The sequence below is a fragment of the Ciconia boyciana genome, chromosome 2, assembly GCF_034638445.1.
Source record: "Ciconia boyciana chromosome 2, ASM3463844v1, whole genome shotgun sequence".
In the NCBI taxonomy this organism is placed as follows: Eukaryota; Metazoa; Chordata; class Aves; order Ciconiiformes; family Ciconiidae; genus Ciconia; species Ciconia boyciana.
The window spans coordinates 38,670,280-38,696,494 of NC_132935.1; the positions used below are offsets into that span (position 1 = coordinate 38,670,280).

The following is a 26,215-nucleotide window of genomic DNA, read 5'->3' on the forward strand; positions in this document are numbered from 1 at the left end:
GAATCACAGTGAATGCAGATTGGTAACAAACACCTATTAGTAAAGAGCAGGCAAAGACTGCTTGTAAATAAACAAATAAAAACTCAAACAAATTTGATTTTTTTTTTCTGTGAAAGATGCAATGATACGACTTTGTCCCTGTAACAGCAGGTTTGTAAGGCAGGCAAGTTGGGTTTGGGGGTTTTTTTCCCCCCCGCCGTGCCTTAGGGGCTTTGCCAGGGCCTGCGGTTCTGCTGCCAGCCAAGCTGTCCTGCCCGCCCTGCTCCCCACCTGGGCTGGGGAGAGGCGGTCTGCTCGGATAGGTACGTATATAAACATGTACTTGTGCACGTGTGTGTGTACAAGCTCCATACATGCAAGGCTTCATTTATACAAATAACTTCCAGCTTAAGACTTTGGCATAGGGGAATACCTAGATAATACATAGGTTATGCTTGAGTGTAGCTTGTACTTCATGGCAGGGATAGCTTCAGGGAGTTATTTCCTCTATGGCAGTGGTTAACAATTTTCCATAAGTAAATAATTTAAAAAAATGTGTTTGGAATAAGAAACCATATGCTGTTTTGATGATTTGTTTTGACCATTAAGGTAGAAACCACATTAAAATTAATAAAGGAAAAAGCTGATGGGTGGGCTCTGTAATAGACTTGAGCACCTAAGAACTGAGCAGGCACCGTGGGTGAGTGTCTTTAAACGCTGACCCCAGGAGTGCCTTTCTCAGGGCTGCAGAAAGATCCCCTGCCCCTTTTTTTTTTGGCTCTGTAACCGCCAACCCATGTCTTTAGGGCAGGCGCCGGCACCCTTTTCTCCTAAGAGCTCCGCAGAGTTCGTGTGTTTGTAAGTGCAGCCACAAGAGGATGTGGAGCGATGTCTGGGCTGCCTTTATTTTAATATACCCGTGTAGCGGCTAGAGCAGGTGCCCCATAAGCGGGGTGTCTGGGCGCGATGAGACCCACGCTTCTCGCTTCTCAAGCACAGGGCATCAATGCTTCGGCGGAGGGAAGAGCGAAGGGCTGCCTTCGCGCCCCCTGAGGCTGCGCACAGGGCGGCAGCGTGAGGGGCTGAGGGCACCGTCCTCGCCCCCTGTGCTAACCGACCCGCCGGTAGCAGGGAGGAGGCCCTGGGTGCGGGCGCCCTCCGCTGGGCGCTCGCCCTGTCAGACTCGGGTCGCCTGCAGTTTCAGGTCTCGGTCTAAAGCAGGTCTTTACGCGCCGGCCGTTCCCGCCGTGAGGAGCGGCCACGCTGTGTGCGGCGGAATGGAAAGCCCGGCCAGCTCCCTTCGATAGCTCAGCTGGTAGAGCGGAGGACTGTAGAGGCGCGGCCCGCGGGAATCCTTAGGTCGCTGGTTCGATTCCGGCTCGAAGGAGCAGCTCGGTTTTGCGCCGCCGCGCGGGGCGGCCGCCGTTTTTTTTTCCGTCAGGAGGCCCCGCCGTTGCCGCTGGCGCGGGCGACGCGCGGGTGCTCGCGCCGGGGCGTTACTGGGCGGGGGGGTGTCGGCGAGGCGGGGTGCCCTCCCCCGCCCCGCCAGCCGGGAAAACTCGCTCCCCCGTCATGCCTCGCCCCCGCCGCCCCTCCCCCTCCCCTCCCCGCCCGCGGCGGGCGCGAGGCCCCGCCCCCCGCCCGGGTCGCGTGCGGCGGCGGCGGCCAATGGGGCGGCAGTCCGCCTGCGCAGATTCAAACGGTGGCTCTGGAAGGAGGCTGGGCGCGAGATTCGGCGGCACCGACCGAGCCCGCCGCGAGCGCGGCGGTGGCGGCGCAACCCGGGCGGCGGGGGCCGGCCGGCAGCGGGGGCCGGGCCAGGCAGGGCCGGGCAGGGCAGGGCAGTAGCTCGGGGCGGGAAGGCGCCGCCGGAGCCCGCGGCAGCTCTGACAGGAGCGGGGAGGCACAGCCGGGCGAGAAAGGGGCCGCTGCGCGCTCCGTCCTTGCGGGCAGGGGCCAGGCCGAGCCATGCCTGACGCGCCGGGGGCCGGGCCGGGCCGGGGCTGAGGGCGGCTGCCGGGGCGCTGCGGATAGCGCGAAGCTCCGCGGGGAAGAGGGGGCCGTAAAAGGAGCCCTGCCCGCCTCAAGCCTTCCTGAGCCGCCAGTGCCTCTCTCCGTCCCCCGCCCGCCCTGCCGCGCCGCCCGGCTGTGAGAGGAGGAGACCGGGCGGGGGCTCGGGGGCTCCGCGCTGCGCCCCGCTCCTGTGGCGGCCCCCCCTATGGTGCGCCCCGAGGATGGCGAAGAGACCGCGCAGGTGAGTGTGGCTGCGGGCCCGGCCCGGGGATCTCTGCGCCTTCTGCCCCCCGCCCCCTCCCGGGCAGTCGCTGCCTTCCACGCCGCCGCCCCGCGCCCAGGTACCCCCCCCCGCGCCCCGGGATCCCTGCCAGGTACCGCCACCGTCCCGCCCCGCCCCGTCCCTGCCGCCCCTCACCCCCCCGCCGGGCTGTGCTGGCGCTGCTCTCGGCCTTCTTCCACCTCCTTGGCCTCGGGTGTCACTGCCCACCTCCCTCCCTCCGCCCTCTGATTCCTCCCTCGCCCGGTGCCCGCACAGGTATCTGTCTTCCCACCCTGGAGGATGACATAATCTAGCCTGAAATCTCCCCGAGAGAGAATGTTTTCCTCAAGAGCTTCAGCAGCAGCCCCAGATGGTTTTGATACATCTTTTGCTTTATTGATATGAAAATGGGTGTGTCTTTGCTTTGTTATTCAGAAGGTGGGTCTTGAAGAACTGTTTTATTGCTATAATTATTCTTGTCCTAAATAGAAAACCAGTTTCTGGAAAGTGATAAAGAAATGTAAAAGAAGGATTAGGATTGAGAAAGGAAAAGATACTCAGTGAGTAATATTAATGTGTGAGTTACCTACAGCATCAGGGGTTTACCGTGACTGCATACTTCTCATGGAATTGGGGGTGGTTTCAGTTACAGATATTAAAACTGTTTCTGCATTTTCCTCTGACATGAAAAGAGTTCACAAGTTAATCTTCTTCTGCAAAACTGCAACTAAACCAAGAAAGCAATGCTTTGGGGTTCTAGTTGTGTAAGGAACAAAGATTCATTAAGGAGCTTTGCTTGCAGAGGCAGACTGCTGGAGCTGTCTGTACTTTGCTACCTGCAAGAATCAGCTCAGAGAGAGAATGTTTCTTGTTACTCCTAATCTGCGTTTTGTAATTTAAGAGACTTTCATCTGTTTTGTCTTTGCAAAGCTTTAGCTTGTATTATCTCTCATGGCTATGGAGTGCTTTGATGTCTTCATTGAAAATGCAGCTGGTTGTGGATAGCAGAGGAACGTTTGGTTAGAGATGAGTAGCCCTAGAAGAATACTGTGTCAGTGTGTGATCATGATGGTATCTCCAAAACTAAATCATTGTAGTTACGAGTTTACATAAAGGTGATTTCAAGATTATTAATCTAGGTGTGGAGTAAGGGGAAAGTATAATTGCTTTGCACCAAATGGAATTAAGTTTAATTTTGTTAAACTACTCTTGGTTTTTGCATTTGGAAGCTTAATTTTTTCCTTTAATGGTTCTCAGCTCAGAATTGCAGAGACAGCTAGCACAGAACTCATGAAATACTTTATTGTTCCAGATTTCTTATTTGATGAAATTTGGTGGTCGTGTTCCACTTTCATGCAGTATTGTGGCACAGTTTCATAACTGCAAAACAATTGTCAAATGAACTATAACAACCCCACGTGTTTGAAAATATTTTCTTTTTAATCTAAAGCTTAAGTTAGTAGTCCCAACCATGTATATTTAATTTATAATGTACTGGTGTACTGTTCTAAACAAAACCAAAGACTAAACAGTTATTCATGTGGAATCAAGGTGCAAGAGAGCTTAGTGCCTGCTTGGCTGGCTCTCGTGCCTGTGAAGCGTGCGGAGGTGGCCGGCAGCCGTGCTGGTTTGGCTGTGGGACATGCATGCCGCTGGAGAACTCCAGGTGCAGGGTTCTTCACCGCTGCTGCAAGTGGGGACCCCATGTTGTCTAGTACCGGCGGTCTTGTCAGCATCATTGCTGTGCGCGTGGAGCCCTTCCTCTTTTTTTTAAATTTTTTAAAATCCTCACGACTTTTCACGTAACTGAAGACTCTGTTCTTGAATTAGTTTGCTGTGCAGTGGGTAAGGAGATTGTATTGACAACAGCTTAACCACAAAGCCAAATTTTAGTTATAAGTAAACTGTGTGGCTGGCTTAGTATGAAATAGGATTATAATACCAAGATATGCTCCTGAAGTTTGTTGAGAACCTGTGGAGGTACTGTGAAGAACTTGCTGTTGACCCTTCAACAAGCTTAATGCTTTGTATTTCACTGGCTCCACAAAGCTTTAATATGTTTACGTGTTACAAAATATTTCTACTGCATCATGAAGCTAAGTAGGGCAAATCCAGATGTGGTGTAGGATGTAGAAGCAATGTTAAATACACTGGGTCTGCAAGAGCTGGGTACATACTGTCTTGTAGTAATGCTTTCAAGTAAGTAGTGCTCTTCTTGAATGACCATAAATTCATGTTAGCCACAGAAAACACAATCACTTCATGGGAAATTACAAATATACATAAATGGTTGATCGGCGTGCTGTGTGGGTGAATTGCATGTTCTGGAAAATAATGTAGAGGCCTGCCATCTAATCGGTTCTTCGGACAGCAGCACAGGTTAATTCTATTACTGGGAAAGGATTTTTTTTACCTTTGGTTGAAAAATGGAAGAGATTTTCAAGGCTGAGCAGAACTAATAAATTTAGTTTTGAACATGAATGTATTGTTTTTATATTGTGCTTTATACTGATAATGAAATGGAGAAAAATTAAGATTGCAGCGTGAAATTGCTTTTAATTAAAGCTGTGTATTTGGATGGGAGTCCCTTCTTTGTGTCTCTGCTATAACTCATGCAGAGGAACTGCTCGTCTTGTTGTTAAGCCTAGGTTTGCACATGTGTTTGAATTTATGCTGTCTAACATGAGTCACTGACATATAAGTTTAAGTGATATTTCCATGAAACGTTTCCCTGTGCTGCTTGTTTGCAAGGCTTTGTTTATCACGGCTGTGAAGTATGCGTTTCTCCAGTAGATGGAGTGTGATCTACATGGAGTCGCAGAGGTTACCTGGCTTCCTGCGCCTCTGGCTCTTCACTTAGAGGGTCAGCACTCATACCGCAATTGTTCCTTGCTGGAATATTTCTGTCTTCAAAGATTTGTGTCTAATTCCTGTAACACTGAGGCAACGCTTTTATTGAAGGCAGGAGCCCACTTAATTTAGTGTCAACTTGAGATTTTATTTGGCACCCTTGTTGTGTTTGTTGTTTGAGTTATGGAGGTGGAACATGAATGTATTTTGCAGACTAGCAAACCACTTTACCTTATAAGCTCATTTGTGTAAAATGAAGATTCATAAATGTGTTACAACATGATCTTAAACAATAGCTTTTGCTTCAAATTTAAGTCTTGAATTGGAATGAATTATCTGTCCATATCCCAGTATGTGGCCTTGAAATTAAAATTAATTCTGTTCCTTTGACATGGTGAATATAGGCCACTAGTGGAGGCAGATCTTATGTTCATGCAAATTCTCTATGTCATTTTAGAACAATATGTACAGCTTGGAAAAAAGCTAGAAGTAGTTAGAAAAAATAAGTTATTCAGAGTTATTTTAAACTCTATTTCTGTCTTCTTCACCCTTCTGTTGTACTCAGCAGTGAGGAAGATGATAACCTTCAGTATGTGGATCATGACTATGAAGTACCACAGCAAAAAGGTTTGAAGAAGATATGTAACAGGGTGAAATGGACACGTGATGAGGTAATACTTTTTTTTGTCTTTAGTTTCTTTCCTATATGATATTGGTAGCACATGAAATATGTTATTGTTTAGTATCATATTGGGATAGCATGTAACATTTATTGGCTGAGGTTATGTCTTAACAGGATGAAAGGCTAAAGAAGCTGGTGGAACAAAATGGTACAGATGATTGGGCTTTCATTGCTAGTCATCTACAAGTAAGTTGAATCTCTGTTTCAGTTAAGTTCCCTTTTAATATTTTATTTACTTTGGTCATATGTCTGGTTTGGAAAGGAGGTGAAATAGAAATCAGAAACACGTACCAGTAAACAAAAATTTTAAAGGATGCTTGTAAATTGAGTTCTAGCTCAGACCTTGGAGAACCTTATCGTCTCAGGCTGGGGCTCAAGTGATAGTCTGAAATAATCAAAAATAATTGATGCCTTCTGTCCACAATGGCTATTTATTTTCATTCTGGAATATATTCCTGCTTCCTATGGGTTGCATCACTTGTGGTGGTTACATCTACAGCTCACAGGTTGCTTCTGAAGCAGTTAGGAGTGTGGGCTGCATCTGGAAGATTGCTTGAAAGGAGCAGGATCAATTTCATAAACACCATAGGATAAGAGGGGTGGGGTGGTGGGGGTTTTCTTGTTTTGGTGTTTGTTGGGGTTTTTTTTTTTTTACAGTGATGTCTGCTTCCCTAACATACCTAAATCTTTCTATCCAATGGTATCTTCAGTTGCTATGAATGGAACCTTAGTAGGTTCCTTGGAAGTTTCCTACTGACACTTAAAACTTCTTGTTCTGTTCCAATGGTCAGATGGAATGAGTAAAAGAGCTGTTAGTTCAAACATTTAATGACTCCTCAGCTGTATGAGCTGCACTGGTAGAAAATACCTACAACTAGAATTGATGATGTTTGTTTCTCTTCTAATTAAATGCTATAAAATGCCTACTATAAAAACATGGCTAGAATCTAAGGCTGAAATCACTACCTAGAAGTGGTATTGAATATTCAGATGTTAGAAATCACAAGTTACACCCCCCCTGCGCCTGCCTTTGTGGTTCTTATAATATTGAGTGGAATGATACAGTTGTATAAAATTCCTGTGTAACTAGGTAAGAATAGACTTGAATTCTAAATGCTGAATAACTGTAACTTTTCATTGTTCTCATCGTATTTGTGCAACTGTGGTGCTTCTGATCTTTTTTTTCTTTCCAGGTGGCAAAGTATAGATATCAGGGAACGAACTCAAAGCTTCTAAATTTAAGGAGTGCATAAGCAAATCACTATTCCTTATGTGTACATTATCCCCTTCCAAAAAGCAGTGAAATGAGTGAATGGCAGAGGAGAAAGAGATAATATAAAAAGTTTTTATGTTAAATTGTTTAAAAATACAATGTTTGGTGATACTGATCTGCAGGTGCAGTATGGAGTTGCATTTAACAGATCTAACAGTTTAATAATAAGTTCTCCAGCTGAAAAGAAATGCTTCTGCAGACAGAAAGCTATTGTTCAGCTGCACCCAAGTGAGGCTGAAAAAAGGCTCCCCAGCTATCATGGGAAACATGCATGGAGGATCAGGTTGCCCATTGCAGAATCGTTGATGTTGGAAGGAACCTCTCAAGATCATCTAGTCCAAACCCCCTGCTCGAGCAAGGTCAGCTGGAGCAGGCTGCCCAGGACAGTGTCCAGCTGGATTTTGAATATCTCCATGGATGGAGACTCCACAGCCTCTCTGGGCGACCTATTGCAGTATTCAAATTACAAAGCCAAATAGTAGTGCTAATTATGCTAGCCTCTTACCTTTTTACTGATGGTCTTTTGCTAGGAAAACCAAGTGTATCTTGAGTTACTAGCACGTAAAGGCACTCAAACTGCCATGTTTTCAGAACCCTGTTTCACTGTTGGGCTGGGCACAAGTAAAGCTTTTCTCTATTTGCCCAAAAAAGTGAAGATGGCTTAAAGGTGACTATCAAGAGAGGGAATGCAGCTTGTATTCTCTTTCAATTTATTGTGGCTAAGGCAGACCTGAAATGATTTTCTTGTTTCATCTCATCATTTGCTTTGCTCTTCTCCCCCAAATATGTCACAATTTGAGAAATGTCTGGAAGGTAAAAACACTGAAAGGCCGCAATTCCAAATTTTTCTTTCATCAAAATTGGGAACAGCTATCCTATATTGAGTCTGTCTTTTACAGCTTGTCACCACCAGAAAATGATGATGTTTTGTAACAAAGTCTAGTGTGCTTTTAATCATACAGTGTCTACTTGTGATTAACTTGGAGGTACTGTGATCAGTGTAATTTTAGATGTAACAGTGTTTTGGGTGGTTCTTCTGGTCTTGCAGACTGCTTCTTGTTTAACTTCATCTTAGCATGGTAATGCCTTTACTTGGTAGACAAGCCCAGTGAAACCTTGAAATTGGTACTTGCTATCCAGCAGCTTGCACTGAAGAGAGTAAATAATCATGTTGCAGTGTTATAAAAGGCATACTAGTATGCTGTGCTGGGGCAGGCTCTTATCTGCGTATTTCTCAGGATTGGACCAACTACCCTGAAAGTCCCAAACTTTCCTACAGACAGTTTTTAGGAGGCTAGTGAAAGCTTACTTCTCTTTCATAACTGGGAACAATATTTCAAAAGATCCTTAGTGAAGCTACAGAAAAGCACCATCTGTCCTGAGCAGAAAAAGCAATGTTGTTTAATTAGTATGTGTTAGCTAAACTTGATATAAATCTGTTTTCCTTAACACTCTAGTAAAGAGCTGAGAATATACTCATTTGAGACTTAGAAAAAAGTTTATTCTTTTATTTGAAAGAAAAAGTATCTCCTTTAAAAATTTCTTTCCTTATATAGGTTATAGATAATGTTAAAAGCATGTCAATAACATAAAGTTAAGAGAAGGTGTGGAGTAATGAGGACAAAAATAATTCTAAGTTTTTCTTTGAAGAAGAGTAAGTTCTGAATTTGATTATGAAGTAAGAACATTGAAGTAATTAGAGCTTTGTGCAAGGCTGTTTTTTCTGGAGAAGAGTTTTTATAAGCAAATGGAATAAGAAATAATAAGGGAGAATTTATTATTCAGACCTTTGTTCTAAGTATAAGTCTTTTAATTTGAAATAAGCTAATGATTCTGGCTAGCTAATATTTACAATTTTATGTATTCAAGAGTTTAACAGCTACACCGTTCTTCTAAAACTATTTCAGAATCGTTCAGATTTTCAGTGCCAGCATCGATGGCAGAAGGTACTAAACCCAGAATTGATTAAAGGTCCCTGGACTAAAGAAGAAGATCAGAGGGTAATAACTAATTGATACTGTACTCTTTTACTGTAATAAAATTGGCATATGACTGCTAAGAACGTGTACTTTTTCTTAGGTTTCATCCCCACAAATATGATGTCTGATGCATCTTGTGACATAGATAATTACATTACATTATGCTGTGTGAGAAGGAAAAAAAATGCAGCTGCTCTTAAGTAGATGGAATGTCTGGTCTGCTCAAGTGTTTCATTTCCCTTTGCTCAAATTGCTAGCTGAACTACTCTAGCTTACCAAGTAGAGGAGATCTCTTTACAGCACTAAAGATCAAAGGTCTCATTTACATCTTTTGTTCCTCAAACCTGCCAGACTTAAAGGGGTTGGGAATAAGGGAAATTATTTCATACTCTACTGTTAAAGAAGCTAGCAATGGTGTCTTAGACTCCTTTTCCCCATCTCTGTTAATCCACACTGTAGCTTTTTGCCTGCAAAACCTGGACTGCCCTGTAGGGAGGTGCACATATAGCTTTCACATACAATATTTCAAATCGACTGCTTATTCCCACTGTTTAAAACTAGTTATTTGTCCACTTGTGAATATGGTCTTCCTAATCTATTTTTTTATAGTTCTCATCAGTTTTTTAAGTGTAAAAACTGATGAGAACTTTAAAGTTTTTTAATGTGTAAAAACACATAGAAACAGGGTGAAGTTTGGGAGTAGAGGTGTGGGTTTTTTCTCATACGTATGTTGCTGAAAAAAGTCAAACCAAGCATCTTTCATCTTTACCAGCTTCTTTTTTGGTCTTTCCTAATGTCAGCTTATGCAATGGGTGACAGAAAGTAAACTTCCCAATGAATGTTTTCATCAGTATATACTTATATTCTAAACACAGTGAATTTGGAGTTAATAAGCAATTTTTTGATTTCTTGAAAAATAATTTTTAAAACCCCAAGTCACTGTCTGCCTCCTTAGGCCTAGTATCTTATCAAGTTGACTATTATAATCCTATTCTAAAATGTGAGTTTATCAGTGTTCTCAGTCTTTGATTAGGAAAATTAGGGTTTGGAATTACAATGTGCTTTCATCTGTGTTCCAGGTTATTGAATTAGTTCAGAAGTATGGTCCAAAGCGCTGGTCTCTAATCGCAAAACACCTGAAAGGAAGAATAGGCAAGCAATGCAGAGAGAGATGGCATAACCATCTCAATCCTGAGGTAAAAAAGTCTTCGTGGACAGAAGAAGAGGACAGAATAATCTATGAAGCTCACAAGCGTTTGGGAAACCGATGGGCTGAAATAGCAAAACTCCTTCCTGGAAGGTGCTTTTCAACTCTATTTGTGTTAAATATTGGAATATGGAAAGCAGTCATTGCACAACTCTTTCCAATGTAATTTGTTAGTCAGAGCATCTGTTGAAACTTATGTCACAACATCTTTATCTTGATAGGTACTGAAATTTTTAAAGATATTTTGCATTTGATTATGTGTATTCTTAAAAAGCCATAAAACCAATAAAAAGACCTCTAACACTCTGCAGGTTCCTTAAAAAATCCTCATGTTCACTTAGAAAAAACTGTAGTAGAGCTGAAGAGTAACTGCAAGTAATAGTGGAAGAATGCCTTAACATCCTATGACTTGATATCAAAGTGCCTTCATTAATATGCATTTGGGGGTGACTTTCTTTTTGGTTTAAGATGAGAAATTCTTTTTTTTAATTTATTTTTTTGTGGAACACTTCTTGTTAAACAGGACACTCAAAAAAGAGAATCTTGGTAACCTTCAAAAGTCCAGGCTTAAGAGTCATGTATTGCAAAGCTAGTTGGTTACCATGTAGTCTCTTAAGTTAAGAATGAGTTGTATGCATTGTTCTCTTTATCTTTGTTTCGGATGTGATTGCCAACTTACATGCTTGTAGAAGACAAAATTTTAGTGTATAAAGAGTTTAATGAAATAAATTTTTTACCTTGTACTGTTAATTGAAATTCAATGTTAAGCTGTCCCTCTCTGAATTCAGTCTGTGTTCAGGAGGTGACTGTCTAGCTGTGCCTAAGGAGTGTCAGCACTTGTTATGTTGGAAGAATGAGTCCTTAGAGATGTGTGTTTAAAAATTTGACATTTTGTTTATGTACACAATCCATGAATCACAGGAATCCTTTGGAAGAATGGGAAGGGAATGGATTGCATCTTAATAGAATTTCGGAGAGGGAAGATGAGTTTGTAAGGACAGAGGCATTCCTAATTCACTAACTTATTTGTTGAAAATAAATCCAGGATGAGACTCTTAGCTAAAGATTGGATCCTAGGCCTAGAAGATTTGTAAAGAGTCTAACACTAGTGGGATGAAAAAAGGAGAATACTTCTTGGAGTTGAGCTTAAATGAAGAATGGGGCTTAAAGCAATTTTTATTTCTGTGTACCTCTCTCTAAGGCTAGTAATAATATTGCTAGTACTTTAGACTGTAATGCATTCATACTCTACTCTTGCCTTAATGCTTGTCTAGTGTTAAAAGTGATTTCAGCCTGCTTGTCAAACTGCAAGCATTTTCTTTGCAAGGGGAGGAACAATAGGTACTGGTCTTCTGCCATGCCTGCTTTCCCCATACAAGATCAAGGGCACCAAGAGGTAGTGGGATCTTCTTCCACAAAGCTGCACATAAAACTCAGAGCTGGCAATGCAGGCTGTCCTTTTTTTTTATTTTTTTAGAAGAGATGTCTTTCAGTGGCAAACACTAGCCACAGTGCCCTTATTATTCTGTGGGACAGTAGGGTGATTGCCTTAGCTTCACATTCTGCAGATTTGTAGCAGAGGCTGAATAATGTAGTGACAGAGAACACATGGTTGTTCCAAGTATCCAAGAAAAAAGGTTCTCACCCGTGATAATAGCCAGAACCAAGGCTTTCTCTCTTGCTACTTTTAATTGCCTGCAGACTTGAAGTTTAGTAGAAGGAAGTTTTGAAAAGAGTAGCTTTCTAGTCATTATGCCAAAACCCCACTGATAATAGAACTTTCAGTCCCAGCTGCTGGACCTTTCTGGATTTGTGGCTTTGGATTAACCTACTGTACAAACCCTGTAAATTATGCTATATATTAAACTTTGAGATATGGAAACCAGTCATTGTTGTACACTTTCATTTTAGGACTGATAATTCGATTAAAAATCACTGGAATTCAACAATGCGAAGAAAGGTGGAACAGGAAGGATATTTACAAGATGGTATAAAGTCTGAAAGAGCTAGTTCATCCAAACTACAGCCCCAACCTTGTCTGACTATGGAACACTTGCACACTCAGAATCAATTTTACATACCTGTTCAGACACATGTAAGTTCAAAATCCAGAATAATTAGTATTTCCCAGTTTCAAATAATTTATTGGGTTTGGAACGAGAAACAACTCTGAAAGAATGAAGATCTGTTGAGTATTTATGGTATTATGGTAACTTAGGATTTTTAAACCATAATAAATAGTTTATGTACAATAAACTAGAGATAATTTTATAGCCTCCTTTTCTTTAGGGTTTGTAAAATGATTTATGTCTTTTTAGATTCCAGCATACCAGTATGCCTCACCAGAAGGCAGCTGTCTAGAACATGCTTCAGCTTCTTCCAACTTAGTTCAGGTAAATTGTTAACAGGCATTGTAAATGAAGAGAATGTACTGTGTATTATGCTGTAAAATGAAGACTTTAAAAACCTGTAACTTCAAAATGTCTTCAAGTCTTTATCATTCACCTAAATTTATGTAAGTGTTCCTCTGTAAGTAGGCTTGCTAGTTTAATTGGTAGTTCTAGGCAGGAAAAAAGGAGCTGTCTTTATACATCCCAGAAACACAATGGTTATGCTTATTTCTGACAGAAGTATGGCTTAAAACATAGTCTACTAGTTAAAGATTTAGGTTACAATTATGACCTGTTAGTATTACCTAGCTTCTGAGAGATTTAAAGACAAGATTTTACTAATAAATGTAATAAATTTTGTAATAAATGTAACCCTATCTGAAAGACTTGGTTCAAATAACTTAGTGTGATTTACAGTTATGGCTGTGTTTTTTTGTTCTCAATAGGTTTTAGTTTTTTCTGACTGATAAATTTCTCTCAATCAGTTGAAGATGCTCTTTTGCAACATTCTAAGTGCTGAAGTATTGAGGAACTTTAAAACAAACAAACAAACAGGATGTATTTATTTCCTTTTGCTCCTTTGGGCTCACTTAGAATATATCTGAAATTCCTCATGTGTTGCAGACCGAATGTAGATCTTGGTTTGTAATATGACTTCCTGGAAGAATTTTTGTGAATTTGAAATGAGTAAAAAAATTATTTTGACACAGGGAGTAATACATATTTTGTTTGTGCTAGATGTGTTAGAGGCATTCTGCAGAACTCTGTACCTAACCTTAAGCTTCCCTGTGCAGGTCATCTGTTTCATGTTGCATTTTCTTCCCTGATCTCAGTGTAAGAGTACAGATCATAACAAAGCCCTGTATGGCTTTTGACGCTCTGGATTGCCCTATACAGAAAAGTATAAGATACTTTCTGCTCCTTGAAGTCCTCCCTAAACTGGGGAGTATAACTAGTTTTGAAACTCATGGCATATATCCTCACTTACCTGTATTTATAGCAATAATAGAAAGCTTTAAGGAGGTTAAAAACAAACCAACCAACAAAAAACAATTAGTTAATTTTCTTTTCTGATAGTGGTGGTAGGATTGCTTGTGTAGACACTCTGTCAGCAAATGCTGATTTGAAATACTTAATTGCACACTTGCACGCTTAAGTGAGGATAAATAACTCAAAATTCTAGAAAGCACATGCAAACACAAACACATCTACCAAGGTGCCAACATTGTTGCTTCTATTAAAGATAGAACTGAGTGACTTTTGGTTAAAAAGTGCTACAGCATACTGAGCATTTACAGGCCATATTAGAAACCTGTTAAAATATTAGCTTGTATATCGCTTTAACATCGGATCCATCTCCTGGTAATTGCTGGAGTTGTTTTGCTTATGAGTGACTACTGTATTAAAAAATATAATACAGTTTGAACAGCTCTGTTCCCGCTATGTGTGGATTTCTATTAATAATGTAGCTGTGTTATAATGTATAATCTTTACTGTGGAGGGGTGGTGGAGGTGGAAAATAGTAATGGCTTCTTTCTTAAACTTTTCAGCAGTCATTTATTGATGATGATCCTGATAAAGAAAAGAAAATAAAGGAACTTGAATTGCTACTTATGTCAGCAGAGAATGAAATCAGAAGAAAACGAGTGTCTTCTGTAAGGACTGTAAATTTCTGTAAATATTTTAATATGCTTTACTGAGATTAATCCTCAGCAATTTAGTAATGGATGTTTGGTTTTTTGTGGTTTTTTTTTTCACCTGACCTTTGAAAATCAAACCTATGGCTGTTGGGTTGTAAAACAAAGTCTATATATTAGAATTGAGGCAAATTATTTTTAGCGCAGTTTTCTAAACTGTGAAAACAGCAGAAATATGACCTGCAATTTGGCAGTTGTTCCTAAGAGCCAGGATTTTAATCCTCTTCAAGAGGCAGCGTGTTTGTTGATATTACCACCATTCAGTTTTACAGATCAGCAATGTCGATCATCTGTTCAACAGAGAAAGGTGAAAAATACATAGGTTTTGCCCTATTTGATTTCAAAACGTCCTGTAGATTACATTTTTATCAAACTTCTGTCTGAGTGCTTGCAATACTTAATACCCACATTTGGACATGACAAACAGTATATAAATTGGCAGTGTACAAAATTTACATGTACTTCAGTGTAATGTGGGAAACTTGCAGATGACAGTCACTTATTTCCTCAGGAACAGAGGGTTGTGAACAACATCAGACACCTAACCAACCCAACCATATTGATCACTAATTTAGATTACAGGTGAACTTCCAGGTTTTTGTGGTGGAGCTATTCCTGGGATTCTCTTGAAACAGTGCAACGTTCTGCTTATCTAGTGGAATCTGCTTTGCTTCTAGATTTCCAGTGAAAATTAAAATCTGTTTCTTGAGTACTAAGCAGCATACTAAAATGGGATAACCATTTAGAAGTTAACTATCAATGCAGAATCTGCATTTAAAAAAAATCAGATCAAACAAGGAGTATTTCACATTCTAGAAACAGTTTCTAATCTTAAAACGTACCTGTGTTCTGTAGTGAAGATGATTTCGTAATATACTGATGTTCAGGAACACAGGAAACTTGCATCAGAGGTGGCTTCCAATACAACCCATAATTATCTAAGTTATAAGCATGTATAAGATATGAATGAGAGGTAAGATAAAAATCTTACACAATTTGAGAATGTTGAGTATGTTAATGTAAAGAGAAGACTAACTGCATTAATGCAAACAGATAATTAGCGTTTGAAAAAACAAAAATTAACAGTTTTGCTTAGTCTTTCCACATACTACTTTTTTTTTCCTCCCTGCAGTCACGTAATTGACTCTTTTCAACTTCTAAGTTGAATAAGATTAACATGTTTCTTCATACTTTTTAGCAAGCTGGAAACTTACCTTGTTGGTCTGGAAGTTTTGTCACGGAAGATTGTGTGTCTAATACACTAAATAGCCTTGGGGAACAAACAAGTGAGTTCTACAGCATGGATGAGACCCACAGCACATCTGTTCAGCAGAATTCACCACCTAAGTATTTGGCTGTGGAAGCAAATACAATGTTATCATCTCTACAAACCATTCCAGAATTTGCGGAGACACTAGAGCTTATTGAATCTGTAAGTCTGTATTTATTCTAAAAAAATGTTTATTTTGGAATATCAACTTACACAATATCTGTAAAATACTCTTAAAATCACCTTATTCTGTACTTGTCTGTAGTTTCAGCCATATTGAGTGACTTGTTTTATTGCCTGTTTTAAAAGAATTGTGTTTTAAAATATTCAGTGTTTTAGGATTGTGTGAAAGGTACAGGGAGAATAATTCATTATATGGCCTCTGGAGGTAGAGAGCTGTTAGATTGGCTTGGATGTTGTGAAATAATCTTGGATAAGCCTGCTAGTGTTTGAGTGCTTTCCATCTTGCCTCATAGGATCCTGTAGCGTGGAGTGATGTCACCAGTTTTGAGCTTTCAGAGGCCGTTGCATCTCCTGTCAAGCCAGCTCCAGTAAAACTAATGCGGATTCAACACAATGAAGGGGCTGCTGAGTGCCAGTATAATGTCAGCGTTGTGCTTGATGGCAAAAAACACAGTAGCATCAGTGGCGAGGAAGAAGCAGTTTTTCCAACAACCCCAAACTTAACTAAATTCAGCACTCCACCTACTATCCTAAGAAAGAAAAAAAGATTGCGTGTTGGGCAATCACCAGTTAATGAACTGAATGATGGCTTGTGTAATGATGCCATCAATGTTGCACTAAAGCATACACCAGTGAAAGCACTACCATTTTCTCCATCACAGGTGAGTTTATTTTTAAATATGGCTAAACTATGAAGACTGCAGTGGGTGAATTATAAATTACAAGTACTTTCTTCCCTAGTCATACATTGTAGCCTAAACAAATATGTCCAAAAACTTCTTAAAACATCTGCATAAGGGTAGATACATTAAAAATAAATTGCTAAATAACCTATTTCCTCTGTTTTGCAGACTAATGGGGGGGGAGGGGGGCAGCAACTTCTGTCTCGGCTCACACTTTCTCATGCAAATAATTGTTGATAGACACCTATTGTCTCTGTGACCTAATTAAGCAGTAGGGATTTTAAGGAGAAAATCAAGGTTTCAGCGATAAATATCGCAAATGTCTTGGAGTATAAGTCAAGAATAGTTTATTGGGGTTTGTCAGTAAAAGCCCTTCAGATATATAGATATAAATTTTTTTACTGCTCAGTACAGTGGTGAAGTTTTGTCCTTTAGGGTTGCTTAGTTTTTTTTCTCTCTTCCGCTTAGTTTTTCAACACTTGCTCTGGAAATGAACAATTTAACCTTGAAAATCCTGCATTTACATCGACTCCAATCTGTGGGCAGAAAGTTCTTATTACGACTCCTCTACACAAGGAAATGACACCAAAAGATCAAAAGGAAAATGTGGGGTACGATTATTACATTAAACATTTGGTGGTGTTGCTCAAATAAAACCAAGTTTTTCTAAACATTGAGAAATTAGTCTACCTGTATGCATGCTGGGAATGAGTTTTAAAACCCCTAACACTTAAATACTCGTGTACAAACAAACTGGCTTCCTGTTTTTAACGTAACAGAAAGTGACTTGTATTCAGTTAAATTTTTTCCTTTTTTAAAATACTGAACAAAATCCAATTAAAGTTTAATATACCTGGGGTAGGGTGATCTTAATACTTTCAGATTCATAGTGGTGATATCTGTTGTGTAAATTAAGGTATTTAAAAATGTTTCTTAGATTCATTTTATTACATTACTGTTGATAAAGTAAAATATTAAAATGCATGTATGAACACTTTTCTATGCTTGAATAGTTTTAGAACTCCCACAATTAGAAGATCTCTTTTGGGTTCAACACCAAGGACGCCAACTCCTTTTAAAAATGCTTTGGCTGCTCAGGAAAAAAAGTATGGTCCCCTCAAACTTACGGTATGTGATGACATTGTTTATTTTCTTCTTTGTTAAAGTCTAAATGCCCTCTTGTTTTTGAGTTATTGCAAGCCTCAGCACGATCTTAGAAAGCATTTTCTAACAAGGCTGTTGTTTCAGTGACATTTCATATTATCCTAGAGAACAGCTAGAATGTGAATCAAAAATGTTTCAGATTTTATATGTTAGTCTAGTATCCTTCAGTGTAGTATGGAGGCATTGTCTTTTTGAATGGTATTTGTTACATATAATCATTTGATCCATAGTAATCTTAAACGCTTTGGTTCCGCATTTGTGAGTTGTTTTAAATTTGTATAGTCTTGCTAACACTGTACCTCTTACGAGGTGGTAACATCATTGTCTGAGATCTTAATTTTAATACTTTAGCATTCTGTTTTTTCAAAAGAAAAATTGTGAGAGAGTGAATGAATGTGGGTCCTCCAACTGGATAATCTAGTAAGAGCAAACTGGTGCAGATGAATGTGACTGACTTCATTATTTTAAGCAACTTTCAGATTTGACTTGAAAAACTGCATTATCTTTGAATCCTGTGGACTATGTAAGAGCTGAGTTGTTTTCTGGTTTTGGTTCTTCAACAGTGCTAGGACTGAAACTAGATGTTTACCACAGCATGCTAGTATTCTGAGAATTTATTTGATGGGAAGATGTTTGGAAGTGTTTTATCCTTCCTAGGGGCTTACTTGAGTGATGTCTACAATTTTCTTCATCCTAAACCCCAAAATCTTAGTAGAGCAATTCATGATTCCTCTGATTCTTCTGGCTGTTGCAGAAGACTTTTTTTTGGTTAACTACGGATAATGTTACTTTTTTTGTTTATTTATTCCAAATGAATTCAATTTTTGCTCTCTTCCTAGTCTAGCTAAGGTATGTTAATGTATAATAACTTTTGGAATTCAGTAGACATATGCTTTTCAAGTTCTGAAAAAATTCCAGCCAATATATATTGACTACTTCTTTTCTGCAAACACAGAAGGTAGCTCAGACTTTGCCACAGGGCTTGGCACCATCTGTGTTACCCTATAGATTCACAGTCTCTCACTATGCAAATGGAGTGGTTTGGCATTCCTGTTTCTGTCCACTATTAACCTCCTGTTCAAAATCAAATTTTGAGGGCTTAAGGGAATTCTTCTCCTGTTGGTACACAAAGGAGCCATCTGTATGGCTTCTGTGAAATTCGGTACTGTACTTAGGACTATCAATGTCTTATTCAAAGATTTGTGTTAAGATTGATATAAATTCCATTCCCAACAACAGTCATACTTTTATAGTACAGTTTTTAGTATGTTTGTATGCATGTATATATAATATATGTGTTTATGTATGTGTTTAGTATATATAAAGTATTTTATCCCTTTTGTCAGTGGATAACCATTGCTAATAAATGCAAACAAGTAGTTTGCATGTCTTCTTCAATGCTACCTTGCATTTTTTGAGGCACTGTGTGCATGTGTATGTTTCATCTGGCTAGAAATAATGTGGAGTAAAATGAATTTAAAAATCTGCATAGCCTTGAAATGTCGATCTGTAGTTCTTAACTACAATAGCTTAAATCCTTTTATCTGTTGCTATATTTTGCAAGATCTCTTTTCTGGCCTACATTAGCTGAAAGTAGAATATGGTAAAAACTAGCAACTAATAGACTTCCCATGTTTTTTCCTCCAATTTTAATTAACTTAGTCACAACCACTTGCCTTCCTGGAGGAAGACATTAGGGAAGTTTTGAAAGAGGAAACTGGAACAGATATATTTCTCAAGGAGGAAGATGACACTGTGTATAAAAGCTGCAAGCAGGAGGTAACATTACAATAATAATTTCAAATAGGAAATAACTGCTTTTAAATAATATTTTACAATTTTTCTCTGTAAAATGTTTATTGCAGCACAACTCTTCTAAAAAAGTCAGAAAATCACTGGTCCTAGATCCATGGGAAAAAGAAGAGGTTGGTGCCCAGCTCTTCACAGAAGAGAATAGTTTAGATGTACAGGTAAGTATTAAACTCCTGAAGAGCATCACTGGCAGCAATATTAACATAGAACTGAGTATCTTTCATTCAATCAACTAAAATGAATTGTTCGGATTGAGGCTAGATTCATAAATCTAGAAAGTGAACATCACCTTCTGTTTGAAATAGTACTTTAAGTACTTAAGCAGTACTTGAACATTGGGCTTGAATTCATGCATGAATTCTTCCTTTCAGGCCTTCAGAGCAGGACTGGTAAAGTAATGTGAATGCTTTGCAGATCTGCTGTTATATCAAAGCTGCTTCCGTGCTGGTTACCTGTAAACTTTAGCATATATGGCACGCCAAAGCTCTCTGTAATACACCAGGAAGATGGCATTTGCCCCTGTGTTTTGCATGCTTGACAGTCTGGAAGACATGTTCTGAAGATACCTAATGGCGTATTAGGCAGCATGTTTTTCCTTTTCCCGCTTTCTATAGCAGGGGAATACTTTAAGAAATATCAAGCACATACAAGATGAGGTGTGTGGGCTTCCTCTGCCTGAAGGAATTTGAATACTTCTGCCTCAACAACCAAGACATCAAGAGTTCAGAGATGGGGCTGTTTTGGTCCCTCATTCCTTTTAAAAAGTAGCCCAATGTTTTTCCAGTTGAGTGATTTTATAGATTAATCTTTAGTCTTGAAGCTTGTAGGAAAACTTTATTCTAATCTAGTTCTTAAATTAGTGTATGTATGTGTTTAATTCTGAAAGAGCAAATGTGTGTGACTCTTGATCAGGTATAAAGCTATATGCAAGAGGTAGGAGCCAAAGTCCCTAAAAAGAACAGGTGCTTAAGTCATTCTCCTTTCTGATTATTGTAGCTGGTTTTCCAAATTCTCTTCTTAAATGGCTGGTTGGCTCTGTGCCAAACCTCGGCATCTGCCCGATGGGTGTTAGGTGCTCTGCCACCTAGTGGAAACTCCCCGCTTCCCCAAGAACATCTCTGTCTTGTGAGGAGCAGCATTGCTGCCACTATTCAAAACAGAAACAAAATGCCCGATGTTCTCTTAGTAATGTCTTGTTATGGCATGGTATATTGTGCATCGCTGATGTTCAGGTTATTAAGCTAAAACCAAGACACACAATGATGTTGTGGTGTATTAAAGGCAGTGGACTGGGAAAAAATTGCTTTTCCTCCATTTTAATGAGGGATGCTGGTGCAACAGGAACATTTGCTCTTAGCAAGAGAGATAGTGGTAGTATCGGATTTCAAAATGAAAAATGTACCCATCCTTAAGTAGAAATTGTGTGTCCATGTGGCAGTAAGTTAGCAGTAAGGTCCGAACATGTACATTATATGTACATAAATATGTAAAGGTAGTTTAATGCAGTTTAATGGGGTGTTTTTGTAAGCAAACAAGTACATATGCCACTGTTACTCATGTAGTTTTGCTCACTAAAATTGCCATTTACCTTTCTTCTGCTTTGCTGTAGTGAAGCTGGATTAATTTCTTTTTATTTCCATGAACATTATCAGCATATAAAACTCTTCTGGAATTATCAATCCAGTACTTATTTCAGTTCTTAAAGCAGTTCCTCCCTCTGATACTGATGTGATCTTAATTTTTTTTACTCCAGTCTCCTTGTGTTTACTTTCACAAGGCTTGTACTAGAAGTGAATTACAAGCTTTTTTTCTTTAAAACTGTTCTGTAATTACCACTTTATCAAGTCTTGTTCTTAACAAAATGTAGTCAGCTGTAGCGTGGCTTTATATGAAAGAAACTGTCTACTCAGTGATGCTCAAATCATGCTAGCAGCTACTTATTTTACTGTGCTCAGCATTGACTATGAATCCCTGGGATTCATAGAGGAGGCTAGTTCTTCATATACCGTTCATTACTTTTTCTTTTCAGATTCTTTCCTAGGGTCTTTCTGATACTACTTGCTTTGTTTACATTTTGGCTTCTCTGATCACAGCAGCTGAAGACTTTTTTTTTTAAATTAAATACTAATTATTATTCCTGTTCCCTACCCTCTTTTTTGTCAATAGTCAGAAAATGCATATACCACATCTTTATTAATGATACCATTGTTGGAAATACATGACAACAGATGTAACCTGACATCAGAAAACCAGGATACAAATCCAGCAAACAAAGCAAATGCAGTAATTAAGAAGAAACTGAATGCATGTGCTTCAAAAAATGTCAAAATGGAGAAAGCTCTTCAGGTCTGGATGCAAAGAATTCTGTTAGTTTTGTTAGCAGGTTAACAAAGAATTTCTTTTTGGTTTCTGTCTTGTACTAATGTCTAGAATTGTTCAATTTAGTGATCTAGTTTTGGTCAGTGTTTCCATGATCCTAATTTCTTGTAAGTTGGTCATTTGTCCATGAAGTGTTTATTCATAGCTAAGTTCTTTAAATACAACCCTGATGTTTCACTGAGTGGCCTCTAAGATTTAAATGTGAGGGAAAAAAAATCAGGATAGGGTAGACCTACAAAACAGGTTTGGGTACCCAAGTCTAGCAGTAAGAAAACTTGACTTGGTGCAAACTAAACCTCTATAGAACCTAAGTTTCTCAAATGTGGCTGGTGCTTACTTCATAATAAGCCCAGTGGGATTCATTAAGCAGAGTTCATTTACAGGTTCTGTTTGGTAATGGTTCTTGTAATGTATCTGTTCTTGTGCATCCGTATATTTTCCATATTGTTAAAACTGTGGAACCTAATTTTTCCTCTGTGTGTGTCTTGACCACCAGGTTTGGGGAGACATTCTCTTTGGCCTGACTTGGTACCTGTTCTGGTTTGCTCCATAGGGAGTTAATGTATAAAGTTTTTGTGTCTTCTCAGAATATCTACAGCTCTGTATTAATTAAAGAAAAAATACAGGGCACCTGGAGCCTGATCTTCCATGTCCCACTTAATTGCTTTAATGATGATGGGTTTTTAAGTACAGAGACAACAGTATTACTTTCTGATCCTTTCTTATGAGAAGAAAGAACAAACCTCATTTAATTGTGATATTCCAAAAAAAGGAATTAACTGCTGTGAATGCAGCAAAGGTGAATACATCTATCTGGCCCAGAACTATGCTCTTAAGAATACTTAAAAGGGGAGCTTAGTCATACTGTACTCACAAATACTCTCATTGTACCATCTCTCTCTTTTTGCTCTTTCCCCTGAGAAATTCCCTCTCAGTTTAGTGGCCTCTCCAGCCACGAGTCCCTTCCATGAATCAAGTCCTGCTAAATTTATAGAGAAACTCAAATGGCTAATTTTCTCTGTGCATCTATATGTGGAACTGATCCTTTGGATCAGTTTCCAGCTCAATGTGGGAGGGAGAAAATCTTGCATTCTTCATTATGCTACAGTCTGCTAGTGTCAGGTCCAATTTAGAGCTGCTACAAATCAGCTTGTGATTCAGTAAATCATGTAAACGTGCAGGGTTTGCTTCATGGAAGAAGCAGGACTAGTGGCTCAGTTATTCTTCCATTCATTATTTTTATTCCTAATTCCTTTGCCATTTCTAATATATTCCCAAAACATCTGACCATTCTTCCACAGCTGACACTTTGGTTCAGTGACATCCTTCACAGTATTCTTTTTCAGCTGCCAAACCACTTTGCCTTCCTTGGTGGCTCCAGACAGCTGTCAATAATGTATTTTTCTGCCTGTTGAACTTAGCACATTTAAAGGGGAAGATATGCAAAGAGAAGATGACTTAATTAACTTCCCTTTTATGTATCAATTGTTGAACTACTCTCTTTTTAAGAGTGTTTTTCATTTTATGTGTTAGAACTTAAGCGTAACACAGATGCAGTGCTGGGGAGCTGGATTAAGGGGTGGAGAGGGAGCTTTGTCACAGGTTTTAGGTATTGTATTGTAGGACTGAATCCTTCTCAGTAAAAAAACAGTATTGCTAAACTTTGATAATTTATTATTACTCTGAAAGGTTCTATGAGAATTGCTGAAGTATTTCAGTTAGTTAAAATAATCTTTCTAACTGAATTTTATTCTATGCAGTCAAATTGTGAATGGGAAGCAGTTGTTTACGGAAAAACAGAAGACCAGCTTATCATGACTGAACAAGCAAGAAGATATCTGAGCACATACACAGCTACCAACAGCACTTCAAGGGCTCTGATACTGTGATGGTCACTGCAACTGACAACCATCTCTTTCCATTGAAACTGACACAATGTGGAAGGCAATTCCAGCACAATACTTGTGAATTAAGTCTTTATTTTCAGACTGCCAAGGGAAACCTTAAAGCTACCTTAAAGCTTCCTTTCTTCTTTTGACTGACAAAGAACAGACATGAAGCTCTCATATTCTCTACAAAGGGACAGTACAAACAGTTCTGCAATGAAGTTCTTAAATATTAAAAAAGTGACACCCTAAAATATGATAAAGAATGGTAAAATACATTGCAGTACTGACAACATAGAGTTTTTAGGTCTATTTTTCATATTTATTCTTTTGACTTGCATTGCTTTTTTTCTGTTAGTGCATTTTCAATATAGAGTAGGTTTATAGGTTGTTACTGGTTTCCAAATGAGCAACATACATGACTGAATGTGCTTTTGCTTATGTAGCATTTTTCTAGTATATAAAGAAACACAATGGAAAGGAGGATAAAGGAAGGATAGAAAGTTGCACTACTAATTTTTTTGGTATGCTGCAAAACAATGAAATTAACTACAGTGTTAAATATATTTATTTGCAAATGGTACTAGAAGTAGGCAGAGGGGGGTGAATTAGGTTTTAGTGTAAAGCATCAGTATTTTCTTCATAAATCTCAAAATGAGATGATTGTTGAATGTATTGTACAGTACGTAGGAACAGGGAAAATTTTGTAAATTGGAAAGGAGTCTGTTTTTATAATTTATTTTCATTTTAAAGCTTAAATGTAGATATTTATATGTATGCAGGTTGTCTAGAAGCCAACGTTGTTTCCTGTTAAAACAGCTAAAATGAAAAAAGGACAAGTTTAAAGTATGGAATAGCAGAAAAATTACAGCGGTGAAGTGTACAAGTCTATACTGTATGTTACATCTACATAAAGATTGCACTATAACCCTTAAATCATGTTGGTCTACAAAATAATTACAAGGTATACCTGTATTATACAGCAACTGTTCCTGTACCTTGTTTAAATATATTTAGAAAGGAATGGTGGCATCCTATATGTGACCCAGGAGTACTTTGTCCTGCATAGGAACTAAAAACCAATGCATTTTAAATTTTTTTTTTTTTTTAAAAGATACTTGGCACCTTGGATCTCAAAACAATTGTATCTGCACTTAAGTTTGACCATTATATACTTACTAAATGTTTGAAGAGCAAAGAGAACATTCTTTTATTTATGAAAAATCTTTGTCCTTATTTAAAAGTATACAGGTCACAACAGTTGCTTTAGTTGCCTATTTTAGGTATTTGCACTTATTTTATGTCTTTTTCTTTTTTTCCGAAGGAATGTTTTGGTTTGCTTTTGTTGTAGAGATTTTTATGTAGTTAATTTAGAGCAAGTTATAATGGTGTGCTATCAACAAATACTGACAGGTAAATAGAATTGTACACTGTAGTTTTAGTTATTTATAATTCAAACACTCTTCCTCTCCACTCCCGGGTGTGCTGCTACAGATAGTGGCAGAATCGGCTTGCTGCTATGAGAGATGGAAAGAGCGAGCATCATATGCACTGTATGTAAAATTACAAAAATGATGTCAGGTTCTCTAGTTAACTTTATGAGATCAACCAGTACTATGCAGGGTGTGGAAAATATTCCGATCACTTTAATATCGAAGATGGTAGAGAATAATTTATTAATGGAGAATTTTAACATGTGATGAGTGGCACAAGGAAGGCAATGGGTTATTAAACTTTTTTAAACATCTCAAAGCTTATACAATCCTTATTTTTAGGAGCTTTTTGATATTAAATATTTGCCTGGCTATGATAGTAGTAGGCATAAACATTTTTAGCAGTTTTTAATTCACATCAAAATTTTAAGGGGGGGGGAATCCTGTATAAGCAAGGGGATCAGAAAATACCCATCATGCCAGGATTACTCCTCACCTATGAAAACTGAGAGGAGGCAATTGGAATTCTTGGCAGTCCTAGATTTAGGTGTGCGTTACCAGAATGGATTTAACAGCAACATTTAATGCTGGAGACAGCATTTAATTCACAAAAAAATTAAATAAGACATTGAGAGAGAATGAATATCTAGAATCTGGATGATATATTTCAGTAGAAGTGGCATCACCAAAACTGTCTATACCAAGTTTAAGGATAGATATATGGTAAGTAGTATTAATTTGTGTTGGTATTGGTTGGATCGTTTAGTTAACTCCTACTTTGTTGCTTTAGCAGGAAGGTTTTAATCTTTCATATGTCAGGCATCTTTTGTTACTTTTTGAATGTTGCGTGCATTTGCATTTCTTTCAGTTTATAAGTAGATTGTACATGCAGCAGCCAAACTTGCATGAAACCTAAATACATATTACTCCATATTTTTGTTTTAAGGTTTGACATAATGTGCAACAAATGCCTTGTTTATCTTAGTTTTTGTTGTACTACAAACTTTTCTTTTATGTAAGAGAATCTCACATACAATACAGACCATATTAATGTCAGAAATAAAGCATCTATG

The 26,215-nt window shown here is 38.8% G+C and overlaps 1 protein-coding gene and 1 non-coding gene across 7 annotated transcripts; both read left to right on the plus strand.

Annotated features, from left to right (window-relative positions):
• The first annotated feature begins 1,276 nt into the window (after nt 1-1,276).
• Nucleotides 1,277-1,366, plus strand: TRNAY-GUA (transfer RNA tyrosine (anticodon GUA)). Its single transcript is given in 2 exon segments — nt 1,277-1,313; nt 1,331-1,366. It is a non-coding gene; the product is annotated as a tRNA-Tyr (tRNA).
• Nucleotides 1,367-1,694: 328 nt separating this feature from the next.
• MYBL1 (MYB proto-oncogene like 1) lies at nt 1,695-26,215 on the plus strand. Of its 6 annotated transcripts, none has more exons than XM_072852395.1 (17): nt 1,695-2,233; nt 2,744-2,814; nt 5,673-5,775; nt 5,901-5,972; nt 8,967-9,059; nt 10,118-10,338; nt 12,157-12,340; nt 12,564-12,638; nt 14,186-14,290; nt 15,531-15,764; nt 16,079-16,447; nt 16,937-17,079; nt 17,482-17,596; nt 19,295-19,411; nt 19,498-19,602; nt 21,611-21,790; nt 23,584-26,215. In XM_072852395.1, exons 1-17 carry the CDS (start codon nt 2,198-2,200, stop codon nt 23,710-23,712), a joined length of 2,352 nt encoding a protein of 783 aa, XP_072708496.1. In that variant the 5' UTR covers nt 1,695-2,197; the 3' UTR covers nt 23,713-26,215. The 6 variants fall into 6 exon arrangements, with proteins under 6 accessions (XP_072708496.1, XP_072708497.1, XP_072708500.1 ...); XM_072852396.1 differs by having other exon boundaries at nt 14,189-14,290; XM_072852399.1 differs by lacking the exon at nt 21,611-21,790.